Source organism: Nansenia antarctica (assembly GCF_963989245.1).
Source record: "Nansenia antarctica genome assembly, chromosome: 4".
NCBI classification, from domain to species: Eukaryota; Metazoa; Chordata; class Actinopteri; order Argentiniformes; family Microstomatidae; genus Nansenia; species Nansenia antarctica.
The window spans coordinates 48,224,772-48,246,850 of record NC_137689.1 but is presented as its reverse complement, the minus strand read 5'-3'; the positions used below and the strand labels follow the sequence as shown (position 1 = coordinate 48,246,850).

Here is a 22,079-nt window from a genome sequence, read left to right as displayed (position 1 = left end):
TCTCTCTGCGTTCAATTAATCTCGGCACTGTAAGACGTTAATGGGGGGGTGGAAGGGAGGGCTGAGGTTCATGGTGGGTTCCATGTGTGTGACTTTTACGCTAGTTAATTAATGTCTGTTTATATTTTCAGGGTCAGATCCGGAAGAACCAGACCAGTGAGTATTTTCCCTCCTCTGTGTATCTTGTGTGATGTCTGATGACTGTGAAAGAGGTCCAAAAAAAAAAACATTTGGACTTTTCAATTCATTTTTCTTGGCCCGGGTGGTTTTTGAAGAGGTTCACTTTAAAAAAAAGAAAAATCGAGCGGACTCGCCAAAACCAACATGTCCTAAAGGAAAGTAAACATAGTTGTTTTGGAGAGATCTCTCCCAGCCTAAACTACAAGTAAGATTAATTGCTTAATTGCTTTTTAATTTTTTTATTTTGCATGTCAGAGGTGATTTTTTCCTCTTGCGTTTTGGCTGCAGTTTGCAGTTTGTTCGATTTCTGCTGCAGAGCTTGACTAGATACAGTTTGAACGATGAAAGCCAGGAACATAATAAGTTGCACAAGGTCTCAAACAGTGAAGCTACTGTACAAATAGTCTCTTCAAATCTTCTAGTCACTTATAATTAATTATGAGTGTTATTACCATGGTTTATTCACAGTGTAATGTAATATATTAATTATGTTCTGCGTGAATAACATATGACACCCACTTGAACAATATCTCTCTTTTACAGTATCCCTTGAGTTTAGATTGATACATATATATTGACATTCTAGAGCTCAGATTGATAGATGTGTATTCTACACACACTCAGGGCTGTCAGCAGTGCATTCTGCCCGATCATTAGGCTCTCAGGCTCAGGTACCAGGTGAGTATTATCTCCCTCAGTCAGCCTGACCCTCACACACACGCCAGGTAGTCCTCTCAGCTTCCTGACCTCCTCCTCCCCCTGCCACTATCGCACTTCAGCTCAGACAAGCGGACCCCACCGCGGCTAACACGGTGCGCGGCGGCGGCTAACTAACACCTTCTAACAAACGCTTCTGAGCTGCACGGTTCGCAGGGCCTAGCCTACCTGGGTGAGCAGGTCCCAATCACAGGACATTCAGCAGAACCGGGTCATTGGGGTCAGTTCAAGATGGGCTGTTTGGATGCAGAGGTTCTGTGGTTAATTCTCTTCTTGGCTCTACTGACACATTCCTCCTAAGCATCTTGTGTTCACATAGCTGCTCGCACGAGGAACACTGCTTTAGCTGCTCATGTGGATCCCCGGGGCTCTGAATGGTGTGGTAACACTTTGAAAAAGGCGGGGGGAAATAACTTCCTAGTATTTCCTTAATTCGGTGTGTGTGTGTGTGTGTGTGTGTGTGTGTGTGTGTGTGTGTGTCTGTGTCTGTGTGTGTGTGTGTGTGTACACATTGTCAGCTAATTGCAGTTTAGCTAATTGCATATTAGCTGGCAATGTCAATATGCAGTGTACACAATGATTTAATTGCTCTCTTTTTCACATCCCCCTTTTACACAGAGTGTTACCATAATTACATCAAGATTACCATATTAGACAATGCTTGTCTCCAAAGGTTGGACCCTAGAGGCAGAAAGAAAGATAACCGCTTCTTATTTTTCTTTTTTTACATAATGTGCTATTTGGAGACACAAACTGTTTAGAATGGATTCTTGTTGTTGTTGTTTTTTTCCCCCTCTTGTTTTAGATGAGCAAAAATGTAACGTTGCAGTCCTGTGTTTGGTTGTGGAGTACTGTATCTTGCTGGTGGGCAAATCTCTGCTTCACAGCACCTAAACACACTGTAGCCCTGAGCTGTGCTGCCTGACCTGTTCACACAGACACCTGCTCTCTCTGGAGTGTGGGTTTTTATGTGCGTGGTACATGGTATACCGCTTGTTTTTCCCCTCTTTTCCTATGGGTGTTTTTAAAAACTGGCTTTAAGGAAAACGCCTGTTATGTGTTGGAGTCTACCTGCGTGGTGGCGGTGCGTCACTAACAGCGTTCCGTCTGTGTGTTCTCTCCCAAACCAGGTGACGAGTTGGGAAAGCCCCGGGTCCCGACGTCTTTTAACGAGTAAGTAGGCCGTCGAAAAATGTCCCGACCTGTTTTCACAGAAACGCGAAGCTTTTCCCCCCCAAAAGATATTGGACCGAGTACTGTTCCAACGAGGTTAAGACTCACCCTGGTACATCTCAACGCTGACGGTGTCAAACAGGTGTGGCCTCACTCACCCCCCTGCCGTCTCCATGTTTCCCCCTCAGCAGCAGGCTGACCAGTAACGACCTCCTCTCCCTGGACCCGTTTGGACCCACTCAGACCGCCGCCCCCTCCTCCTCCGTCTCCTCATCCACAGGTAACGGCCCCCCACCCTGCCGTATCCATCCCAAGCTCCACTCAAACACCTTCCGCTCCCTCCCAACCAAGTCGACGTGACTCTACCTGAGCCTACCTCTCGTCCTGAGAGAGGCTCGTGGGGGGGGGGTTGTTTTCATTTGTATATGTGCTTTGTTTTTGTTTTTAAATTGAATTTAAAGGTGGCTAAGATGGTTAATTATCGAATTAATTGTTGTGTTTTTTGGGTGTACCCTATAAGTGTTGTAATAAGTATGAACCGTCAATACTTGAGGGAAAAGCCTTGTCTTGTGTGGTGATTCCTCCAGGCCCTCTCCCCTGTACAGTACATAACCTGTCTCTTCTGCCTTTTCTTAGCTACTCTTTTCTCTTTCTTTCTCTCTCCTTTCACTCCCTTGTTCACTCCACCTCTCTCTGCCCCTCTCTAGTCTCCCTGTCCCTCTGTCTTTCTTTTCCCTGGTCAGTCAGTTGGAAGTCTTTTCTCTCAGGTCAGTCCCAGATGGAGTTATTGACCCTTGTAGTGAACGGAATACTCTACTTTAGGGAATTAGGGTGGTAGGCATTTTTATCCAAGTCTGCAGTTAGTTTTGTGAACCATTTAACCCAGTTTACACAGCAGAAGCTCAAGGAGTGCACCCAAACGTTCTATTCACATTTTGAACAGTGGTATTAAATTGTTTTATTCATACCTTTATTTTAATGCGTTACATTTGTTTTTAATCTGTTCATTTAAAGTTTTGTCATTAGATTTTTGGGTTTCACTGTTTTGTTTAGTATGCATTTGGCTGTCTTCAAAACTACCTTCACACTTGTTTTTCATATCCCTTGTATCCCCCCCCTTCTCTTCCTCTCAAAGTATTCTCCTCCCTCCTGCTCCTGTGCAGACCTCTGAGAAGCTGGTGGTAGTGGGGAGGTTTATGTAGCGGAGCCCCAGGGGGCACGGTGGTGTGATTCTCAGGACTCTTGTGTGCGACACCAGCGGTGAAACAGAGTGACATTAGCGCTGACCCATTGCCTGGGCTAATCGTAATCCACAGTTAATTGGCACCTTGTTTGGGTCAGAGGGCTGGCCGTAAGGCCCACTGGCACGTTATGTTGTCAAACAGTATCTCGTTACTGTCAAAGGTCCCAGATTAAAAGCCAAAAGAGCATCTTAGAGTGCCCTGGTTAAGATACTGTGATGGGGTCTTAAGTCTTACTTATGACCTGTTAAATCTCTCTGTGTACAATGGAGGTATTACCAGCTCCTAATACACACATGACACATCGGGACCGGTCCAGACCGAACCACAGACAATAAATCTCAGTTTGTCTGTCATTTTGAGAGGCCTAGAGAGTATGAGTGTTTGTTTCGATGATCGAGGTTCCCTCTTTTCGATGTTTTTGGGTTTGTTTGACTCTTTCTTTTCAGCGTGGACGGTTGTGAACATCAGAGTTTGGTTTGTTTGCTGTGTTGTTTTTGTTTCACATTTTTAGTTGGTTTAACCCTACTTTCCCTATTTCATCCACCGTTCTCAGACCTCGCCTCTATTCTCCTCTCAATCCCTCCATCTCCGCCCCTCCCAACGAATCACTCAGAGGTCTTTCTGCTGGGGGAGTCAGGTAAATGTGTGTGCCTTGCCCCCCCACCCCCCCCCCCCATCTCCTGTAGTTGTCTTGACCGGTCGGGTTCAAACGACCTACCTAACCTCACTCACGAACGCCTTGAATTGAGTCTTTTAATTCAACAACCTCGCTATTCGCTTAAAGATCCCCCCTGCCGATGTTGTGTGATTTCATAAGACGCTAGGTCACATCTATACTTTGTTGAGTCAGTGAGGGGAAAAAAATAACTTCCTCCGTGTTTGATTAGAGAATTGCGCTAAGCCGTGGTAAGCGGAGAGCTCTGCGTGTCTACAGGGTGTGCGGATCTGTTCTGCTTCAAGCAGTCACACTATCTCTGGTCCCTTGGACCGAACGTAATCCCCTCTTGCACATTTATAACCCACAACGGTGCACAGTTTAGCCTCAAATATGCCAGGCATTCCTGCCGTGGCCTGACACTGAGATTGCCTCATGTTGCACTGGAGTTGCCTCCAATTGCAGTTGGGAGTGAACGGCGGTTCTTCACCTGTCATGTAGCAGCAGGGTTTCATTGTCCCCACAAGATGGATCACTGAGTCCGGCTACCTCCTTTTGTTTGTGAATAAGGCGTAAATATGTATGGAGTATGTATGGAGTATGTATGGAGTATGTATGGAGTATGTATGGAGTATGTATGGAGTATGTATGGAATATGTATGGAGTATGTATGGAGTATGTATGGAGCATGTATGGAGTATGTATGGAGTATGTATGGAGTATGTATGGAGTATGTATGGAGCATGTATGGAGTATGTATGGAGTATGTATGGAGTATGTATGGAGTATGTATGGAGTATGTATGGAGCATGTATGGAGCATGTATGGAGCATGTATGGAGCATGTATGGAGTATGTATGGAGTATGTATGGAGTATGTATGGAGCATGTATGGAGTATGTATGGAGCATGTATGGAGCATGTATGGAGTATGTATGGAGTATGTATGGAGTATGTATGGAGCATGTATGGAGTATGTATGGAGTATGTATGGAGTATGTATGGAGTATGTATGGAGTATGTATGGAGCATGTATGGAGCATGTATGGAGCATGTATGGAGCATGTATAGAGCATGTATGGAGTATGTACTTCACAGGAGAGACATTAATGGTCTGTTCAATTTGATGCATCTGTTTTTAGTTTTTTTCTGATTAAGGGTTTGAATTAATCCATCGGCAATTAACCCTTCCAATTAAATGTTAAATCTGCTCCCTCGGGGGTAGGAATGTTGGGAACGTTTCTCCTCTGAAGTAGGGATTTTTCGATTTTCTTTTCTTAGTGGCACGGTTGTTTATTTCCCGCCCGCCTTACTCTGTGGTATGTGTACTCTGACGCCCCCTCTGACGTCCCCTTCAGCGGAGGTGGTGCTACACCCGGAGCCCTCTCCACCCTTGGCAGAGAGCCTGCAGCCCTGCAGCGTCTCTCCTCCCCCCCCCTCCTCCACCACCTCCTCTCCCTGGGACTCGCCGGTTGACCCCCTCCTGGTGCTTCAGCCGACCCCAGCGCGGGCCCACAGCGCCCCCATCACCCGCCCAGCCGAGCCGGTGGATCCCTCCCAGAGCCCCCCCCCTGCTGGCCCCCCTCAGAGCGTGGACGCCCCCCCGCCCTCCCTCTCCTGGTCCCAGAAACCCCCCCCTGCTGGCCCCCCTCAGAGCGTGGACGGCCCCCCACCCTCCCTCTCCTGGTCCCAGAGCCAGTGGATCGCCTTCAACGATAACTTTGTGCCAACCCGCCGTCAGAGCTGCGGCCCATCTGCCAGAGAGCCCCGGACCCCCCCCTTCCCCCCCACCACCGCCAGGGCCATCCGCTTCTTCTCTGAAGACCCCGCCGACCCCTACAACAAAATGGCGCTCAGCAGCGGGGTTGTGGAAGACAGCGCCCCCTGTGGGTCAGGGTTTCCTACAAGGGCAGAAGGGACAGTAGCAGAGGCACCAGCTAACAGAACACACAACGGTAACCACGGTAACCCTCAGTATGAGCAGAGCTGCCGGTGTGTGTTTATGCCTGAGTGAGGTTTGAAGTTTTGCCTTTTTTGAGTGTGTTTTTCTCTTTTTTTTCATTTCTTTCTGTTTCGTTTGACACGGACACCTTTTATTCAAATAATTTGCTGACGGCAATGATGCTGATGATGTTTTCCTTGTGTTTTTTGATGTGTTTATGTCATTTTTTGTGCTTTTATCGTTTATTTTATTTGTGTAATTTGTATACGAGTGGCATATGCTTTTTTGCCTTGTTTTTTTGGTTTTTCGGTTTTTGAATGTAATGTATTCTATGATTTCCCCTTTTTGCATGTATGATGTGCATGTTTTTGAATTATATGAGTGACTCAATGGTTTTCCAATGAATCGTTTGACAGATATCAGGAATTACCCAGAGAAATCCAGACAAATAGAACTGAAGTGTGCCATGGGCTTCATACAGTGGTGCTTGTTTTCTATCTGACCACCAACCCTGTCCTTCTCTCTGCAGTGCCTGTCCAGAACAGACCCACCACCCCTCTGTCGGCTGGGGCCTTGTTCCCCCCCCCACGACCCTCCTCCAGACCCAAACTCCCCACAGGAAAACTCACAGGAATCAACGAGATTGTGAGTATCAAAACCATCATCCCATTGTGTGCTGAACAATCTACAGTGTCATAACTTGACTTCAGAGTATCTTAGTGCTTTTCACCAGGTGTCAGAACTCTACCTTGCAGAGGGGGGTGTAAGTTGTACGATTCCCCATCCACTACCATTGGTTGATTCCTCTGTGTTGACCGACCAGGTGCGGCCGTTCAGCCCGCCCAAGACGTCCAACGCCAGCCCCCCCCCGGCGGCCCCGCTGGCCCGAGCAGAGAGCTCCTCCTCCCTGTCCTCCACTGCCTCCCTCAGCGCCAGCAACACCCCCACCGTGGGTAAGGACACGGCCTCCACCTCCACCTCCCCCCGCTTCCTCTTCTCCTCTCATTTTACACACCTCTTTTCCTCTCATCTTTTCCTTCTCTTCTCCTCTCCTTGCCACTCGTCTCCCCTTTTCTGTCCTACCCTCTTCCCTCCTCGTCCCCCTCTTTCCCCCTCTTCGCTCTCTCTGTTCTCCTTTCCCTTTCTCCTCCTCTGTTCTCCTCCGTCCTCCACTCCTCTCACCTCTCCTCTCCTTTAACCTCCTCTTCTACCTTAATGGGTTCCCCTGTTTTTTTATCTCTCCTCCCTCCCTCACTCCTCTCCTCCTCCTCACAGGGCCTGAGCGTTCCTTTGCTCCCTCCCTCTCTTCTCCAGACCCTGAGTTCCTCCTCCTCTCTTCTCCCTCTCCTCTGTTTCTCCTTAGCCAAAGTGAGTGTTTTTTCCTTTTTTACTTTACGACTGACTCCCCATAAAGGCACATTGTGATACAGAGAGTGTGTGTTGTAGGGTTTGCCTGTACCGCTTTTCCCTCATCCACACACTGCTGACGTCCAGCTGCTGTAGGTACATCATCATGTCTTAGGTCCTGATTCGCTTCACTACCTGACCATTCGTCTCCGTGCCCGCCTAACTAGATCACGTTCTCGGGTTCAATCATTTCTCCTCCAATCGGTGCACAGCGTTCTGGTACCACATGTGCAACAAGAGGCCGCCATGAGTCTATGGATGCATCACAGGCTTAACACTAGAACAGCCGTGCCTTTTTTTACCTACTATAAGAGCCGCCTCGGGGGTCAAATGACCATAGTCTTTACAATGATAAGCTGCTATTTTACACACAACGACCACTAGTTGGCCGTCTTGTGAATTAGCCTGCCTCCTACACAGAAAAACTGCAAAATAGCTTTATACTAGCTTATCCTGAAGTGATTTTGAAAATGTAAGGATACTGGGTGGAAGAATGCACATATCTAGGAATAGTCATGTTATCCCCTTTAGTGCCGAGGGTGAAATAAAGTCACCCAACTTGTCGAGGGTGAATTTATTCACCAAAAATGCATCAGTGATGATGTGTTGTTGCTAGGTAAATACACGTAAAACCCTGGACGAGTTAGTTAACTAGTCGGTGAGCGTTCCGGAAATTCTTTTGGCGGTCGGTGATATAGGGTGCGGTCGTAAATGCACCCAGGGTGCTCTCTGGTGGTTCAGTCCCCAGTCCAGTACCGTCTCTCACCTCTCTGTTCACCCTTTGTGCTTCTTGACTCCTCCTCCCTGCCCTTGTGTCCACGTGTCCTCTGGGCTGGTAAAGAGGACGATGTGTTCATTGGGAAGCTGCCAACCTTTGAGAAGCGGTGTGAGACGCCTGCAGGTAGGGGGGGGGGGGGGTCGAGGAGACCGGATACGCCTCTGTCTGTGTGTGACACACTAACACCGGCAACTTGGATTGGCTGTCTGCTGAGTATTGTCTGGCCTATCCCGAACATGTCCTGAGCTCTGTCTTCAACATGTCTGTTACATACGTCTCTCTCTCTCTCTCTCTCTCTCTCTCTCTCTCTCTCTCTCTCTCTCTCTCTCTCTCTCTCTCTCTCTCTCACACTGTTGACTTCAATTAGCAGCATAAACCCTCCAGCATGGTTGTGTTCCGTTGAATGTGGAATAATGCAACAGTGTTTTACAGATTAACAATTGTTACTCAAAAGATTTCCAGTAATTCATTGAAATGCTGACTGACAAACCTGACTTTATCTAAATAATGTATTCATACCCAGCCAGAACGCTTAATTCCTACAAGTGTGACTGTTTTAGCATGTAACGCCTTGGAAACATCTGATATCTGCCTGTTCTCCTTTCCCCCTGAAATAATTGAATGGTTGTTATGAGTCTATAATTGAATGACTGATAATTGATATTATATTATAATAATAATAATAATAATAATAATATAATCCAATGACAATTTAATGTTCTGACTGTCTGCTGCATTAACAACAATTTTGTGTGTGTGTGTGTGTGTGTGTGTCTGTGTGTGTGTGTGTGTGTGTGTGTGTGTGTGTGTGTGTGTGTCTGTGTGTCTGTGTGTCTGTGTGTCTGTGTGTCTGTGTGTCTGTGTGTGTGTGTGTGTGTGTGTGTGTGTGTGTGTCTGTCTGTCTGTCTGTCTGTCTGTGTGTCTGTGTCTGTGTCTGTGTGTGTGTGTGTGTCTGTCTGTGTGTGTGTGTGTGTGTGTGTGTCTGTGTGTCTGTGTGTGTGTGTGTGTCTCCAGGGACATCTCGCGGTCCTAGCCCAGTGACCCTGGCCTCCCAGGATGCATTGCCCATCGCCGTGGCGTTCACAGAGTCAGTTAATGCCTACTTCAAAGGAGCTGATCCTACTAAGTGAGTTTCACATGACCTCCTACAGCCCCCCCCCCCTCAGCCTACACACACACACACACACACACACACACAGCTAAACGCATTCACACTCACACTCACACACACACACACACACACACACAGAGCCAGACGCACTCACACACACACACACACACACCACACACAGCCAGACGCACTCACACACACACACACACACAGCCAGACGCACACACACACACACACACACACACACAGTCAGACTCATTCACACAACCACTGACACACACATTCTGACAGACACACACATAGCTACTGCTTCACACCGCCGAACTAACTTGACTCTGCTGTATGTCGTGCATGCACACATTACGGCACACACATCTCCAGTTACCCACACGCACACTGCCTCCATATTCTTCACGCTCATCACACACACACACGCACAACGAGGCCGGTAGGGCCTCTCACTCTGTGTGTGTGTGTCTCCGCATGTGTGGAATGTTTTCGATTTGCGTTATCCCGACACCATTCTTTCAGAGTGGATAACCCACACGGGGCAGATTATAGTCTGGGGCAGAGAAAACATACATCCTTTTATTGGTTAACTGCTGTTAAATTGCTGCTGTGCAAAAGGCTTATTTTTGCAGGGATTAGGGAATGGAACATTTCATAAGCAATGCATTGGACACACAGGGCAGGGCCCAGGGCTGGCATGTGGACCGCACCACCGCAGACTAGGCCCTCCTGGAGCACACTGGGGCTCGGTTAGACCTGGGCGGCTGGGAAAGGCTGGGCCAATGGACAGGGACTGGTTTAGACTGACTAGTGCGCTGGTCTGGCTCTGGTTTGTGTTCAAAAAGGTGTTATTGTTCACTTCAAAAGATAAAGGCTGGGTTAGAGTTAGACCAAAAGATAAAGACTTGGTTAGACATAGACCAAAAGATAAAGACTTGGTTAGACCAAAATAGAAAAGCTGAGTTACACTTGGACCAAAAGATAAAAGCTGGCTTATAAAAGCTTAGACCAAAATATAAGGGCTGAGTTAGATTTGGTCAGACTTAGACCAAAATATAAAGACTTGGTTAGACTTAGACCAAAATATAAAGACTTGGTTAGACTTAGACCAAAATATAAAGACTTGGTTAGACTTAGACCAAAAGATAACAGCTTGGTTAGTTAGACCAAAAGATAACAGCTTGGTTGGAATTAGACCAGACCACTGCCTTAGCTTGGGATTGTGTAAGACTGGACTGGGGGGAGTAGTTTAACCCTCTGTTTCCCTTAGGAGACGAGTTTAACCCCCTGTCTTCTTTTTTAACCCTCTGTCTTCTAGTTTAACCCTCTGTCTTCTAGTTTAACCCTCTGTGTCCCTCAGGAGACTAGTTTAACCCTCTGTGGTCCTCGGGAGACTAGTTGAACCCTCTGTACTAGTTTAACCCTCTGTCCCTCAGGAGACGAGTTTAACCCTCTGTGGTCCTCTGGAGACTAGTTGAACCCTCTGTTCTAGTTGAACCCTCTGTGGTCCTCAGGAGACTAGTTGAACCCTCTGTGGTCCTCAGGAGACTAGTTGAACCCTCGGTGTGCCTCTGTGTTCCTCAGGTGCATAGTAAAGATCACAGGTGACATGACGCTGTCCTTCCCCACGGGCATCATCAAGGTGTTCACCAGCAACCCCTCCCCCGCCGTGCTCACCTTCAAACTGAAGAACACCAGCAAACTGGAGCAGATCCTCCCCAACCAGCAGCTTCTATTCAGGTGAGACAGTTAGACACAAACCAAGAATACTGGAACACTTCTGATAATCATTGTATTGCTTTTTTTTTTTTTTTTTACTCACTTTTGGAACAGTCTTTTATTGAAAGGAGTTCCAATCTGAGTTCCAATCAAGTTTTCCCGTTTCTCTGAGGCCCTCTGCACTTGTTTTCACTACCCAACTCAGACTGCCTTGCCAATAGTTAGCGATCTCTGATGTCTAGTAGAACCGCCTCCCATCAATCAACTTGAGCTTTTGGTGTCATCGTTGAATTTGAGTGTTGTTATGGATTTTTTAAGTACCGCGATTCTGACAGTAATTGAGGAAGTCGAAATCCACTGTCAATGCATGCAAAAACTGTCTGGGGTTAGTCAACTATAGACAACTATAACAAGTCGATATATTGGAGCACAGCTTTAAAGTGGTGGGTATGAAATGTTGTTTTAACCCTGTTTGACCATATCTATGATCAGTTGAGCAGGTCTAGACCATATGACCAGTTGACCAGGTCTAGACCAGATGACCAGGTCTAGACCATATGACCAGATGACCAGGTATAGACCATATGATCAGTTGACCAGGTCTAGACCATATGATCAGTTGACCAGGTCTAGACCATATCTATGACCAGGCGACCAGGTCTAGACCATATGATCAGTTGACCAGGTCTAGACCATATGATCAGTTGACCAGGTCTAGACCATATCTATGACCAGGTGACCAGGTCTAGACCATATGACCAGGTGACCAGGTCTAGACCATATGATCAGTTGACCAGGTCTACACCATATGATCAGTTGACCAGGTCTACACCATATGATCAGTTGACCAGGTCTACACCATATGATCAGTTGACCAGGTCTACACCATATGATCAGTTGACCAGGTCTACACCATATGACCAGGTGACCAGGTCTAGACCATATGACCAGGTGACCAGGTCTAGACCATATGACCAGGTGACCAGGTCTAGACCATATGACCAGGTGACCAGGTCTACACCATATGATCAGTTGACCAGGTCTAGACCAGATGACCAGGTCTAGACCATATGATCAGTTGACTAGGTCTAGACCATATGACCAGGTGACCAGGTCTAGACCATATGATCAGTTGACTAGGTCTAGACCATATGACCAGGTGACCAGGTCTAGACCATATCTATGACCAGGTGACCAGGTCTAGACCATATGACCAGGTGACCAGGTCTAGACCATATGACCAGGTGACCAGGTCTAGACCATATGACCAGGTGACCAGGTCTAGACCATATCCATCATCAGTTGACCAGGTCTAGACCATATGATCAGTTGACCAGGTCTAGACCATATGATCAGTTGACCAGGTCTAGACCATATGACCAGGTGACCAGGTCTAGACCATATCCATGAACGGGTGACCAGGTCTAGACCATATCCATCTCTGACAGGAGACTTGAAAGAGAGGGCTTTCAGAGGGGATATGGAGAGGATGGAGGGGGGGAATCGAGGATGAGGGAGACCTAGAGTGCGTCAGTGAGAGGAAATTGGATTAGCGTCGGTCATGAAGCTATCATTAGGCTGCCAAGGAAGTATTTTTCCATCATTCATCAGCATTTAGCTTCTCAACAGGCCATGTCTTCTCCTTGAAGTCATAACTCTCCCCCAAAACAGCCAGGGGTGTCACATCAGTGTGTAACTGCCAGCGTCCTCATTCCAAACATGTGTTGAGCAGTACGTCTGTCAATTCCACTACGGCAAACTACCTGCCAATCACTAAAAATAAAATAACATAAATCAACTCACTGCACCTAGAAGACAGGTATCAGTATTAGTATTAGTGGTATATCTTAGATCTTAGATATACCAGACATTTGCTAGATTACTGGCTGTGCATAGGCTGGGTACAAGTTTGAGACTTGCCATCTGAGGTAGAGGACGTCTTTGAAGAAAATGGAGGAATAGAAGGCGGTCTTTTTCCCTCTTTTCCTCTCCTTCTCGCTCCGGTTCCTCTACGTAGGTAACCCTGAGCCTGCACGGCTTGACTAATTGAATCAAACGGAATTCATGATTTAATAGTTGGGTGGCAATAAAAGGGTCATTCTTTCCGAGTTGTTGGAGCTACACACACACACCAACACACACATACACACATACACACACATACACGCACACACAGCCGAGGAAATCCATGAATAATTGAGTCTCTGATCGTTCTGTGTATGTGTTGTGTGTGTCTGTGTGTCTGTGTGTGTGTGTGTGTGTGTGCGTGATCCAGTGATCCCTCTCAAAGCGACTCTAACACCAAGGACTTCTGGTTCAACATGCAAGCTCTCACGTCATACCTCAGGAAAGCCTCGGACCAGAACCCTGCCGCCTCCTACTACAACGTCGACATCCTGAAGTACCAGGTCAGTTCCCGAGGCTGAAGTACAATAACATGTCGGTTCCAAAATAGTGCACCCAAAGTATCAGTATTATTCCATGTTTTTCTGTCTCTGTGGGGCGTGTGTGCGTGTGCGTGCAGGTGTTGTCTAACGGGATCCAGTCCACCCCTCTGAACCTGGCTGTGTACTGGAAGTGCACCCCGGGCACCACAGACCTGAGGCTGGACTACCGCTACAACCCCGAGGCCATGCGCCTCCCTGGGCCGCTCAACAACGTGCAGGTCCTGGTGCCCGTGGACGGGGGAGTGACCAGCATGCAGGCCCTGCCCAACGCCGTCTGGTGAGGGAACGCGCGACAGGGAAAAACAAAATGGCCGTCAGCGACAAGTTTGACGATTTTCCATTAAAAGACACAAAACCCCATGACAACAAACCTTGTACAGCGTTGAGGTCGGCAAAGTACTGGCCTGCCACTGTGGCGGTGTCGGCTTTTTGTCGTGGTGTGATTACGTATGACAGTGTTGTGTCTGTTGTGTCAGAAGGGGTCCGCTTGTGTCAACTTTGTGCCGACATACCTGTGATTTATTCCTTTTATGTTCCAACAGGAATGCAGAGCAGAATAAATCTCTATGGAAGCTGAGCGATATTTCAGAGAAGTCTGAGAACGAGGGTAAATGGAATACATGTTACTGTGTCGACGGACTTATTGTGATCCAGCTCTGAGCCAATCAGGACAGAGAGACGACTGTTGCCGTGTGCACAGTCCATTTGTTTAGAGTCACAAGCATGGGGCTAGTCTCAGGAGAATGACTTTGTGTGTGTGTGCCCAGGCTAACGCCCTGGCTAATGCCCAGGCTAACGCCCTGGCTAATGCCCTGGCCTACTGGCCGTGTTTGTTCCTAGGCTCCGGGTCTCTCAGGGCAAAGTTCGAGCTGTCAGACGGCCCGTCCAACCCCACCACCCTGGCCGTCCAGTTTATGAGCGAGGGGAGCACCCTGTCAGGGGTGGACATGGAGCTGCTGGGCACCGGATACAGACTCTCTCTCAACAAGAAGAGGTTTGCCACAGGTAGGACCCCAAGACCTGGAGTTAGCTGGAAGTCTACTAGTGTATATCTGAACCTCTATTAGTTACATGTGCTATAGCTAACTCAGTCACACAAAAAAGTTAATTAACTCACTACAGATGGATATCATGGTGGTTCTAGTACTTGTCATTTAATAAACTGCGTGTGTTTCTGTCCTCCCAGGGCGCTACATGGCAGACTGCTGAGGTGGAGCGCCAGCCTGAACCCCCAAGCACAACGGCTCTATTGAAAGTTTATTTTCAATATTTTACACTTTTTGTCCTATTTATGGAAGGGGAGGGTTGGAGGGGCGGGGTCGCTGTAAAGCCGGAGAGTTTTGCGAAGCCCCTGCTGACATTTTTGCAACCATGTGCATTAATCTGAATGCACCTTTCCCTGGGAAGAGATAGTCCTACTACAGAAAAGCAGCACTGAGTATTGAACACTGTTTAAAAAAAGAAAGAAAGAAATAAAAGACAAACAAAGTTGGGCTGTCAGGAAATGTATAGTTATGAGATAAGTCTAATGCTTTCTGATCAATTCAGACTTTTATAAAGTCAGAATAGTAGTGTTTGTTATGTAAAGGTAACAATGTATGGATTATATATAAATATATATTATATCTAAAAAAAAAAAAAGGAAAAAAAATCTGCACTAACAATCTTTCCGGCCATTTATATAGATGTTTTTTCCTCTCCTTTCTGTATTCTGTTTAATCTGTTGTCGTAACGAAGATTCTGGGTAGAACTACAGAGAAAAGGGAGGATGTGAAAGGAGAGAACACGCCACATTTTCTGTTCATCTCTCCTTCTCTCCTCTACTGTAAATACACTCACTGAGTATCTGACTTTGGAGGAACGATCTCAAAGGGTTGTCTTTTTGATTTTCTGCCGAACCTTTTTTCTTACTTACTGGTTTCTTTCTATCCTGATCATGTGCAATGAAGGTATAAGCTGTCTTAAAACTAAAATGGATCCTCTCACACGTTTGGCACAAGCTCCATGTTATCGTCCTTCCAGTCAGTTTTTACCTGCTCTCACACAAAAGCAAAAAAAAGACTAAACTGACCTCAGTGCCTCTCCTTACTGTGGATAAATTAATTGAGAAATGTGCCTATTTTCTCTACACTCTTTTGTATGTTAAAGCACAGTTAACGGGGGGGGGAAAAGCACAGATTATTTGCCAGTTTTGTTTTATAAATCCTTTTTCGGATGTTGAAGGGAAAATATCTCCAGTTTATGCAGTCTAAGCTAAAGGTATTTGTCTTCCGAAATGTTTGATCCAATGGACCCCAGTCCACATTTACAATAATGTCATCTTTCAAATATTTTCTATCCGGAGTCTTGTTTACCTCAGAGTGAGTGGACCTTTGTACCCAGTTGGCCCAATTGAGAGTACCAGACAGGAGTAGAATATTAACTAGGCCAAATCAATTCTTGAAATGCCTTACGAAAATCTACCTTGTGACCCATACTGCCATGTTTGCCTGTGAAGGCTCTTGGTGCTGACGCGATGCAATAGCGTAGCGATTCACTCTTGCCTTATACCAATGGAGGACCACCGCTAGGGGAGCTAGCTCTCTGTGATGGAGGGAGCTAATGGTCAGTAATACTGTTACCACAAACAAAATGTTTTGTACGCCTTTTTTTATATCAATGCCTTCTCTCTCAAACTAGGGTCTTGACATCAGCATGTTTGAATCGATGGATAAGTTGTACTGTATCATGACACAAACATTGCTAATGGGGCGCATGAAAACTGTGATTGTAGACTGTTTGAAGATAAGAAGGGTGTGACTGTTGACTTTGGGTGAGGTCTTGGTTAGTCCTGTCCTTTCTGACAGCGCTGTTTCAAGGCTCCATGTCTCCTTTTTTCCCATCTCTGACTCATTAACATGTGATTTGACATAACTGTGTAACTGCATGATAAAATTGTTCACCATAAATAAGTGATGCTTGGTCAAGAACGTTGATTGAATGTTGAAGTCATAACCCTTATATTAAACATGATTGTTTAGTATACAGTAAAAGTCACAATATTGTATTTTAGGGCATGAATTACTCTGAATCATCACTGTTTTAATGGTCATTTTTAATTGTATGTACAATGTTTTTAAAGAGGTGATCTGTATCCAGTTCAAGACTAGACCTTCAGTAACGTAGAGGCAGATACTAACTTGAGATGGATGATGGGAAATTCCACAAGAACAATAGACTTCATTTCTATCTATATGACTCAGATTATCTTGTGTTCCACATCTTACTTTACTCAACCAAATTAAATGAGGTAATCCTTATGGATTCAAAGCATTATCATGTAGCATATCAGGAAATTGGAATGTGACAAACAACATATACAATTATTATTTTTCTGTGGAATTCTCCTTTTAATGTGTGTCACCAGCACAGGCAACACTAGCGACCCCCCACCCCCCCATTAGACTAGGGAAACCCCACACAGAAACTGAATATATATGCAATGTATATTTTGCGAGCTGGTTCTTGCTGTCTCTACAAAACATCCAGTGAAGTTTTCCAAGGCATTTTTGGGGGGCTTGTCAATATTTTTTCATTATCATTTTTGTTTGTATGTCTGTCAAAAGGAGAGTAAAAAAAATAGCAAATTATGTGTAAATGATTCTCATGAAATGTACATTTTTACAAATATCCCTTGCCACTTTTTTTTGTCTTCACTTTATGATCTCAATGTGCCTGTATTAAATGTGTAATATATGAATATAAACATATATATAAAAAATTACAAGTTAACTGTTAGTCCTGTATGTTTTTTTATTTGACTTGTCTGAACCTGTGAATCTTTACGTAATTACCATGATGATGCATTAGAACCATTGTCAACAAGTCCTGAAATGTCATTACACATTCGCTGGATAGGAATTCAGATAAAGATAGATTCGAGTTAGTGTATTTAATGTTACTGAATTTGGGCATTTTAGCAACATTTTGCGGAAATCCATAAAACAATTTTTGGGTAAGATAGTGATAGTGAGGTAAAGACTTAAAACTAGCTTTGAAGGAAACAAGCGTGCAGAGGCTAAGGACCTTGTTTGGATGAACTCTGTGTGGTAGTCGCAGCAATTCTCCGTAAAAAAAAACAAGTGGAGACTTTTACCTACTGACCTCTCAGATACCTCATCATGTCTGTCTGACTAGCCCCTCCCAGCGTCACGCCCGGGGGACTTAAAATTACTTCTTCAGAGTCTTTAAGTCAACAAACGACAGGTAACTACAGTATCATCTGAATTGTTTGATTTTGTGCTCAAAATGTATGCTCCACTGAAGTCCTTCTTTCTTTCTGAAGACAAGTGCCCCGTCGTTCTGCAGAAGATATTTGAAGATCCCCTGCCTGAGCTGTGGCTGGCCTTTGCACATGGAAACCTAACCATGTTCAGTGACGCCATCAAGATGCTTGAAGGCCAGGACCGCTGTGCTGTGGAGTCTGCAGCCATTCTGAAGAACCTTGAGGCAAAATTGACTGCAAGGCTGGATGACAACTTCATACCAGTTATGGCCCGAGGACTCCTAAGGGAGCTTCAAGAAAATGGAGAAATGACAAGAGACATCTTTCTTACCACATCCCGGTCCTTCTTCTCTACCGCTCTCACCTACATAAGAGCATGGGGAAAGCACGCAGATGGTCTCAATGACTTAAACTGTCTCCTCTTAAAAAAGACACCCCAGCGTGAGGAGATAGAGAAGGCAGCCACCAGACTGCAAGAAAAGTGCCCAAATGTAGTCATAAATGAAGATGACCTATTCGACGAGGTGTCTGCCCTGCAGGAGTTCTTAAAAGGGGGCTCACTTGCAGAGTGGGAAAAAAGTGAGACACCACTCAGTCAGAGATGGGAAACTGTGTTTAATCACTTAAAGGACAATGAGATCCAGTACACTAACCTGGCTAGAACTAGTGTCTATTATACTATGCTTACCAGGAAGTAATGCACCCGTAGAGAGGGTGTTCTCTCTTATGAATGATATGGACTGATAGTAGGAATAGATTCACAGTGGACACAGTCAAGGCCATGCTTACTGTCAAGACAAACATCAACCTTCCCTGTCATGAGTTCATGGATCTCCTATCCAAAGACAAGGCCATCCAGAGGAAAATACATTCTTCTGAGAAATATGATTAGGTAAGGGGTGAGTGAGAGAGATTCTCTATACAGAAGCTGTGAATATGTTTCTCTGATGAGTGAATCTTACCAGTGCTAGTTATGAATGTTTTTATTTTATTTAATACATTACCATTATGTTGTTTGACCTTTCTGGTGCTATTGCATGGTTAAATTAGTTAATGGTACATTTCAAATCACTATTCTCTCAGTTTTGCACTCATGTTCTCTTCTACTGTGATTCTATCCATTCCAGACTACCAGGACCCAGTGGCGTGTCTAGGAGGTGGCCTAGGGTGGCACGTGAGCAGTGGTGTCTTCCACATTAGTTTGACAGTTCCATTTATAGTTGTAAAATAGTTTGCCATGGAAAGTGAAAGTGCTATCTGGGGCTCGAGGCGAGCTCTTGTTCTGAGAAGTCTGTTACTCTAGTCTAGACGATGAAGATTTCCAAAAGCATAAGTGCCTAATTGTCAATATGTTGTATTTAAACCCAATGTTAAGAAAGCTGCTGGAACCTCAATTTGCTGTCCCAATTCTGGGGTTTGTCATAACATTAATATTTAACACCTATGCTCTGTGCTGCAGTCCTGGAATTGGAATAGTTCAATCTAATCAGACTAGTGGAGAAGAGCTTATGGGGTGCCCTGGTGGCTATTATTATTAATAAGATAATACAATGAAATATATGCAGTGGGTGTATAAAGTTGTTTTAAATTATTAATAAAAATACAATACAATATACAGAATTTTGACAACATCATTAGTCTTATGTTAGGCTTAAACATTATGTTAGGCTTAAAGTATGAGTAGGGTAGTGGAGATAAAAATGGGCATAAAAAGCACAATAGTGTGTACAAATTCACCAGAATGCAGGAAATTAAGTGTTAAATCCTCTTTTTTTCTGGGGGAGGACCCCCAGACCCCCCGTTTGGTTGATGGTTGGCTCGTCAACCTGAACAGTTCTAAGAATTACTTTTAATACCACTTACAGTACACTGACACTAATGTTGAGAGGCACATTCCAGTTGTTACACTTGAGTATTCTTGCTTGAATGTGTATACATTGGTCAAAATAAGGTCAAAATAAATGAAACAGCAATTGTTTCTGTATTTCATCATGATAAAATGTATACATTTTTCCTAAAAAGTTGGAAATGTCCCCAGATTGCATCTGAGAAATCTGGTCACCTTAGTCTGTGGTAACTGGTGAAAATACCACAGCAGCACTGACGTGCTATCTCACCTGCTCAGGGGGGTAGAGTAAAGGTAATAGAGTCTGCTCAGGTGGGTAGAGTAGAGGTAATAGAGTCTACTCAGGTGGGTAGAGGTAATAGAGTCTGCTCAGGTGGGTAGAGTAGAGATAATAGAGTCTGCTCAGGTGGGTAGAGTAGAGGTAATAGAGTCTGCTTAGGTGGGTAGAGTAGAGATAATAGAGTCTGCTCAGGTGGGTAGAGTAGAGATAATGGAGTCTGCTCAGGTGGGTAGAGTAGAGGTAATAGAGGCGTGTTCATAAACATTAGCAGGTCAAATGCCATCAGGTGCACCAAAATAATGTCAGGCCTTGAAAAGAGCAGTAAGATTTCAGACACTCCCCATCGTGCCAGCGCTCCTTGCCAGTGCCCACATTTGAGCTAAGATTTGTTTTTCCAGCGTTAAAATATAGCCCCTTGTGTTTGCGTGTTGCCTAATTGTTTTTGTTAATAGCTGACCACGGTTTCACATTTCCAGTTAAATCAAAGTCACTGTCCACAGGTCTGCAGTCTCTCCATATATTCCATCGTCAGAATGATGACATTAGGAATAAAGAGGGTATTGATGCCGTTACATGTGTGGTATATTACCAGTGGACTACAGAGGGCCCTGCAGAGAGAGAGAGAGAGAGAGAGAGAGAAAAAGCGGAGAGCGCCAGGCTGATGTAATGGTGTGTGTGTGTGTGTGTGTGTGTGCTGGCACTACATGGCCTCCTTGTGCATATTTACACAGCCAGTCATGCCTTGTGTCACAGCTGCACCACTTCCAGACCTCCTCCACGCTAATTGAAATAAAGGCTCTCTGGGCCGCGCGTCCAGAGCCACATGTGTGAGCCATCAGCGGGTTCCCTCTCCTCTAGCCTCCCCTGTCCACCTCACTCAGACCTCTGGACGGGTTTGCGGGTTTGTGGGAGGGAGGGAGGGAGATCTGGGGGCTCCTGAGCATCTTTGTACTCCCAGGAACACACAGGACATTGAACCGACGTCAGAACGGCGCTCTGCTCAGCGGGGCTGTGTTCAAGTCCAAGAACGCCGCTGCTGCTGATCCACATCAGTGGTTTAGTGTGTGGAGTGAGAGGGTTAATGAAGAAGTTGTAGTAGTTTGAGACGGTCTCTCGTTCTGGCATACGTAGATTGAGCAGCTTTGGGAGTCCCGTATCGAAGGGTCTGCAATGAGTCTGATGTTGATTGAGTGGGCCTATGTGTGGTCGAAAGATTGAGTGGATCTGCGAGACTGAAAGGGTTTATGTGTACACACACATGGTATAGATTGAGAGGGTCTGGTATAGACTGAGATGATCTGCATGTCTGCTAAAGATTGAGAGGGTCTGCATATCTGGTATAGATTAAGAAGGTCTGCATGTCTGGTATAGATTGAGAAGATCTGGTCCAGACTGAGTGGACCTCCATGTCTGGTATAGATTAAGAGGGTCTGCATGTCTGGTATAGATTAAGGGTCTGCATGTCTGGTATAGATTAAGAGGGTCTGGTATAGACTGATAAGAATCTGTATCTGCTATAGATTGAGAGGGTCTGGTCTAGCCTGAGTGGGCCTTCATGTCTGGTATAGAATGAGTGGACCTCCATGTCTGGTATAGATTAAGAGGGTCTGCATGTCTGGTATAGATTGAGAGGGTCTGCATCAGTGGCGTACCGCAAAATCCCGACTGCACTGACAGTCTGTGACTGTGAACCTGGCCGGACCCTGCCCTTCTGTCTGAGTTTGAGTATGATGCTGCCCAAATGAATGTTATTGTTTAGTGCTGTACGCTGTCGTGGTATTATATTGTGTGAATTATCATCTGTATGTTGTTTTTCTTTCACTCGACTAACCGCCGAGATAATACTTGAGACATGTACTTCCGTAAACTTTTTTATTTTTTTATTTTTTTTACAATATCGGACCGACAGTCCCACATACAGTATTGATTGATTGATTGAAAACTTTATTAGAAGATTTGCAGAAGTAGGTACATGAAAGTACATGTTACATACAAGGTCAACTAACAGGATAAAAACCCAAGAAAGCCACTGGCTTATTTCAATTGGGGTCCTTGATTCTCAATTCATCGTTACATGTAAGACAGACAAAAAAAAACTAGTACTATCTACAAGATAATACAGACAAATAACTAGTACTATCTACAAGATAAATATACATCCATCATGGGAAGAACAATACAACAAAACATTTGGTATGTACAGCGGGTAGGACAGGTGGGGACATACACCACAGGTGGGGGCGGGGGACAAAACACAAAGTATGTACAGTGGGTAGTTCGGGTCTTTTAATCTGATTTTTGATTTAGA

The 22,079-nt window shown here is 45.3% G+C and overlaps 1 protein-coding gene across 1 annotated transcript in view; it reads left to right on the top strand.

Moving 5' to 3' along the window:
• The window catches only part of fcho2 (FCH and mu domain containing endocytic adaptor 2), a 66,117-nt gene extending 51,414 nt beyond the window's left edge, over window positions 1-14,703 (top strand). The window contains exons 15-27 of the mRNA XM_080528971.1: window positions 132-156; window positions 2,028-2,070; window positions 2,259-2,350; window positions 6,440-6,555; window positions 6,734-6,863; window positions 8,159-8,218; window positions 9,110-9,221; window positions 10,800-10,955; window positions 13,210-13,342; window positions 13,459-13,658; window positions 13,924-13,988; window positions 14,222-14,386; window positions 14,568-14,703. Of these exons, the coding sequence (XP_080385097.1) occupies window positions 132-156; window positions 2,028-2,070; window positions 2,259-2,350; window positions 6,440-6,555; window positions 6,734-6,863; window positions 8,159-8,218; window positions 9,110-9,221; window positions 10,800-10,955; window positions 13,210-13,342; window positions 13,459-13,658; window positions 13,924-13,988; window positions 14,222-14,386; window positions 14,568-14,590 (1,320 nt within the window). The 3' untranslated portion in view covers window positions 14,591-14,703. The remainder of the gene's footprint in view (window positions 1-131; window positions 157-2,027; window positions 2,071-2,258; window positions 2,351-6,439; window positions 6,556-6,733; window positions 6,864-8,158; window positions 8,219-9,109; window positions 9,222-10,799; window positions 10,956-13,209; window positions 13,343-13,458; window positions 13,659-13,923; window positions 13,989-14,221; window positions 14,387-14,567) is intronic.
• The last annotated feature ends 7,376 nt before the right edge of the window (window positions 14,704-22,079 follow it).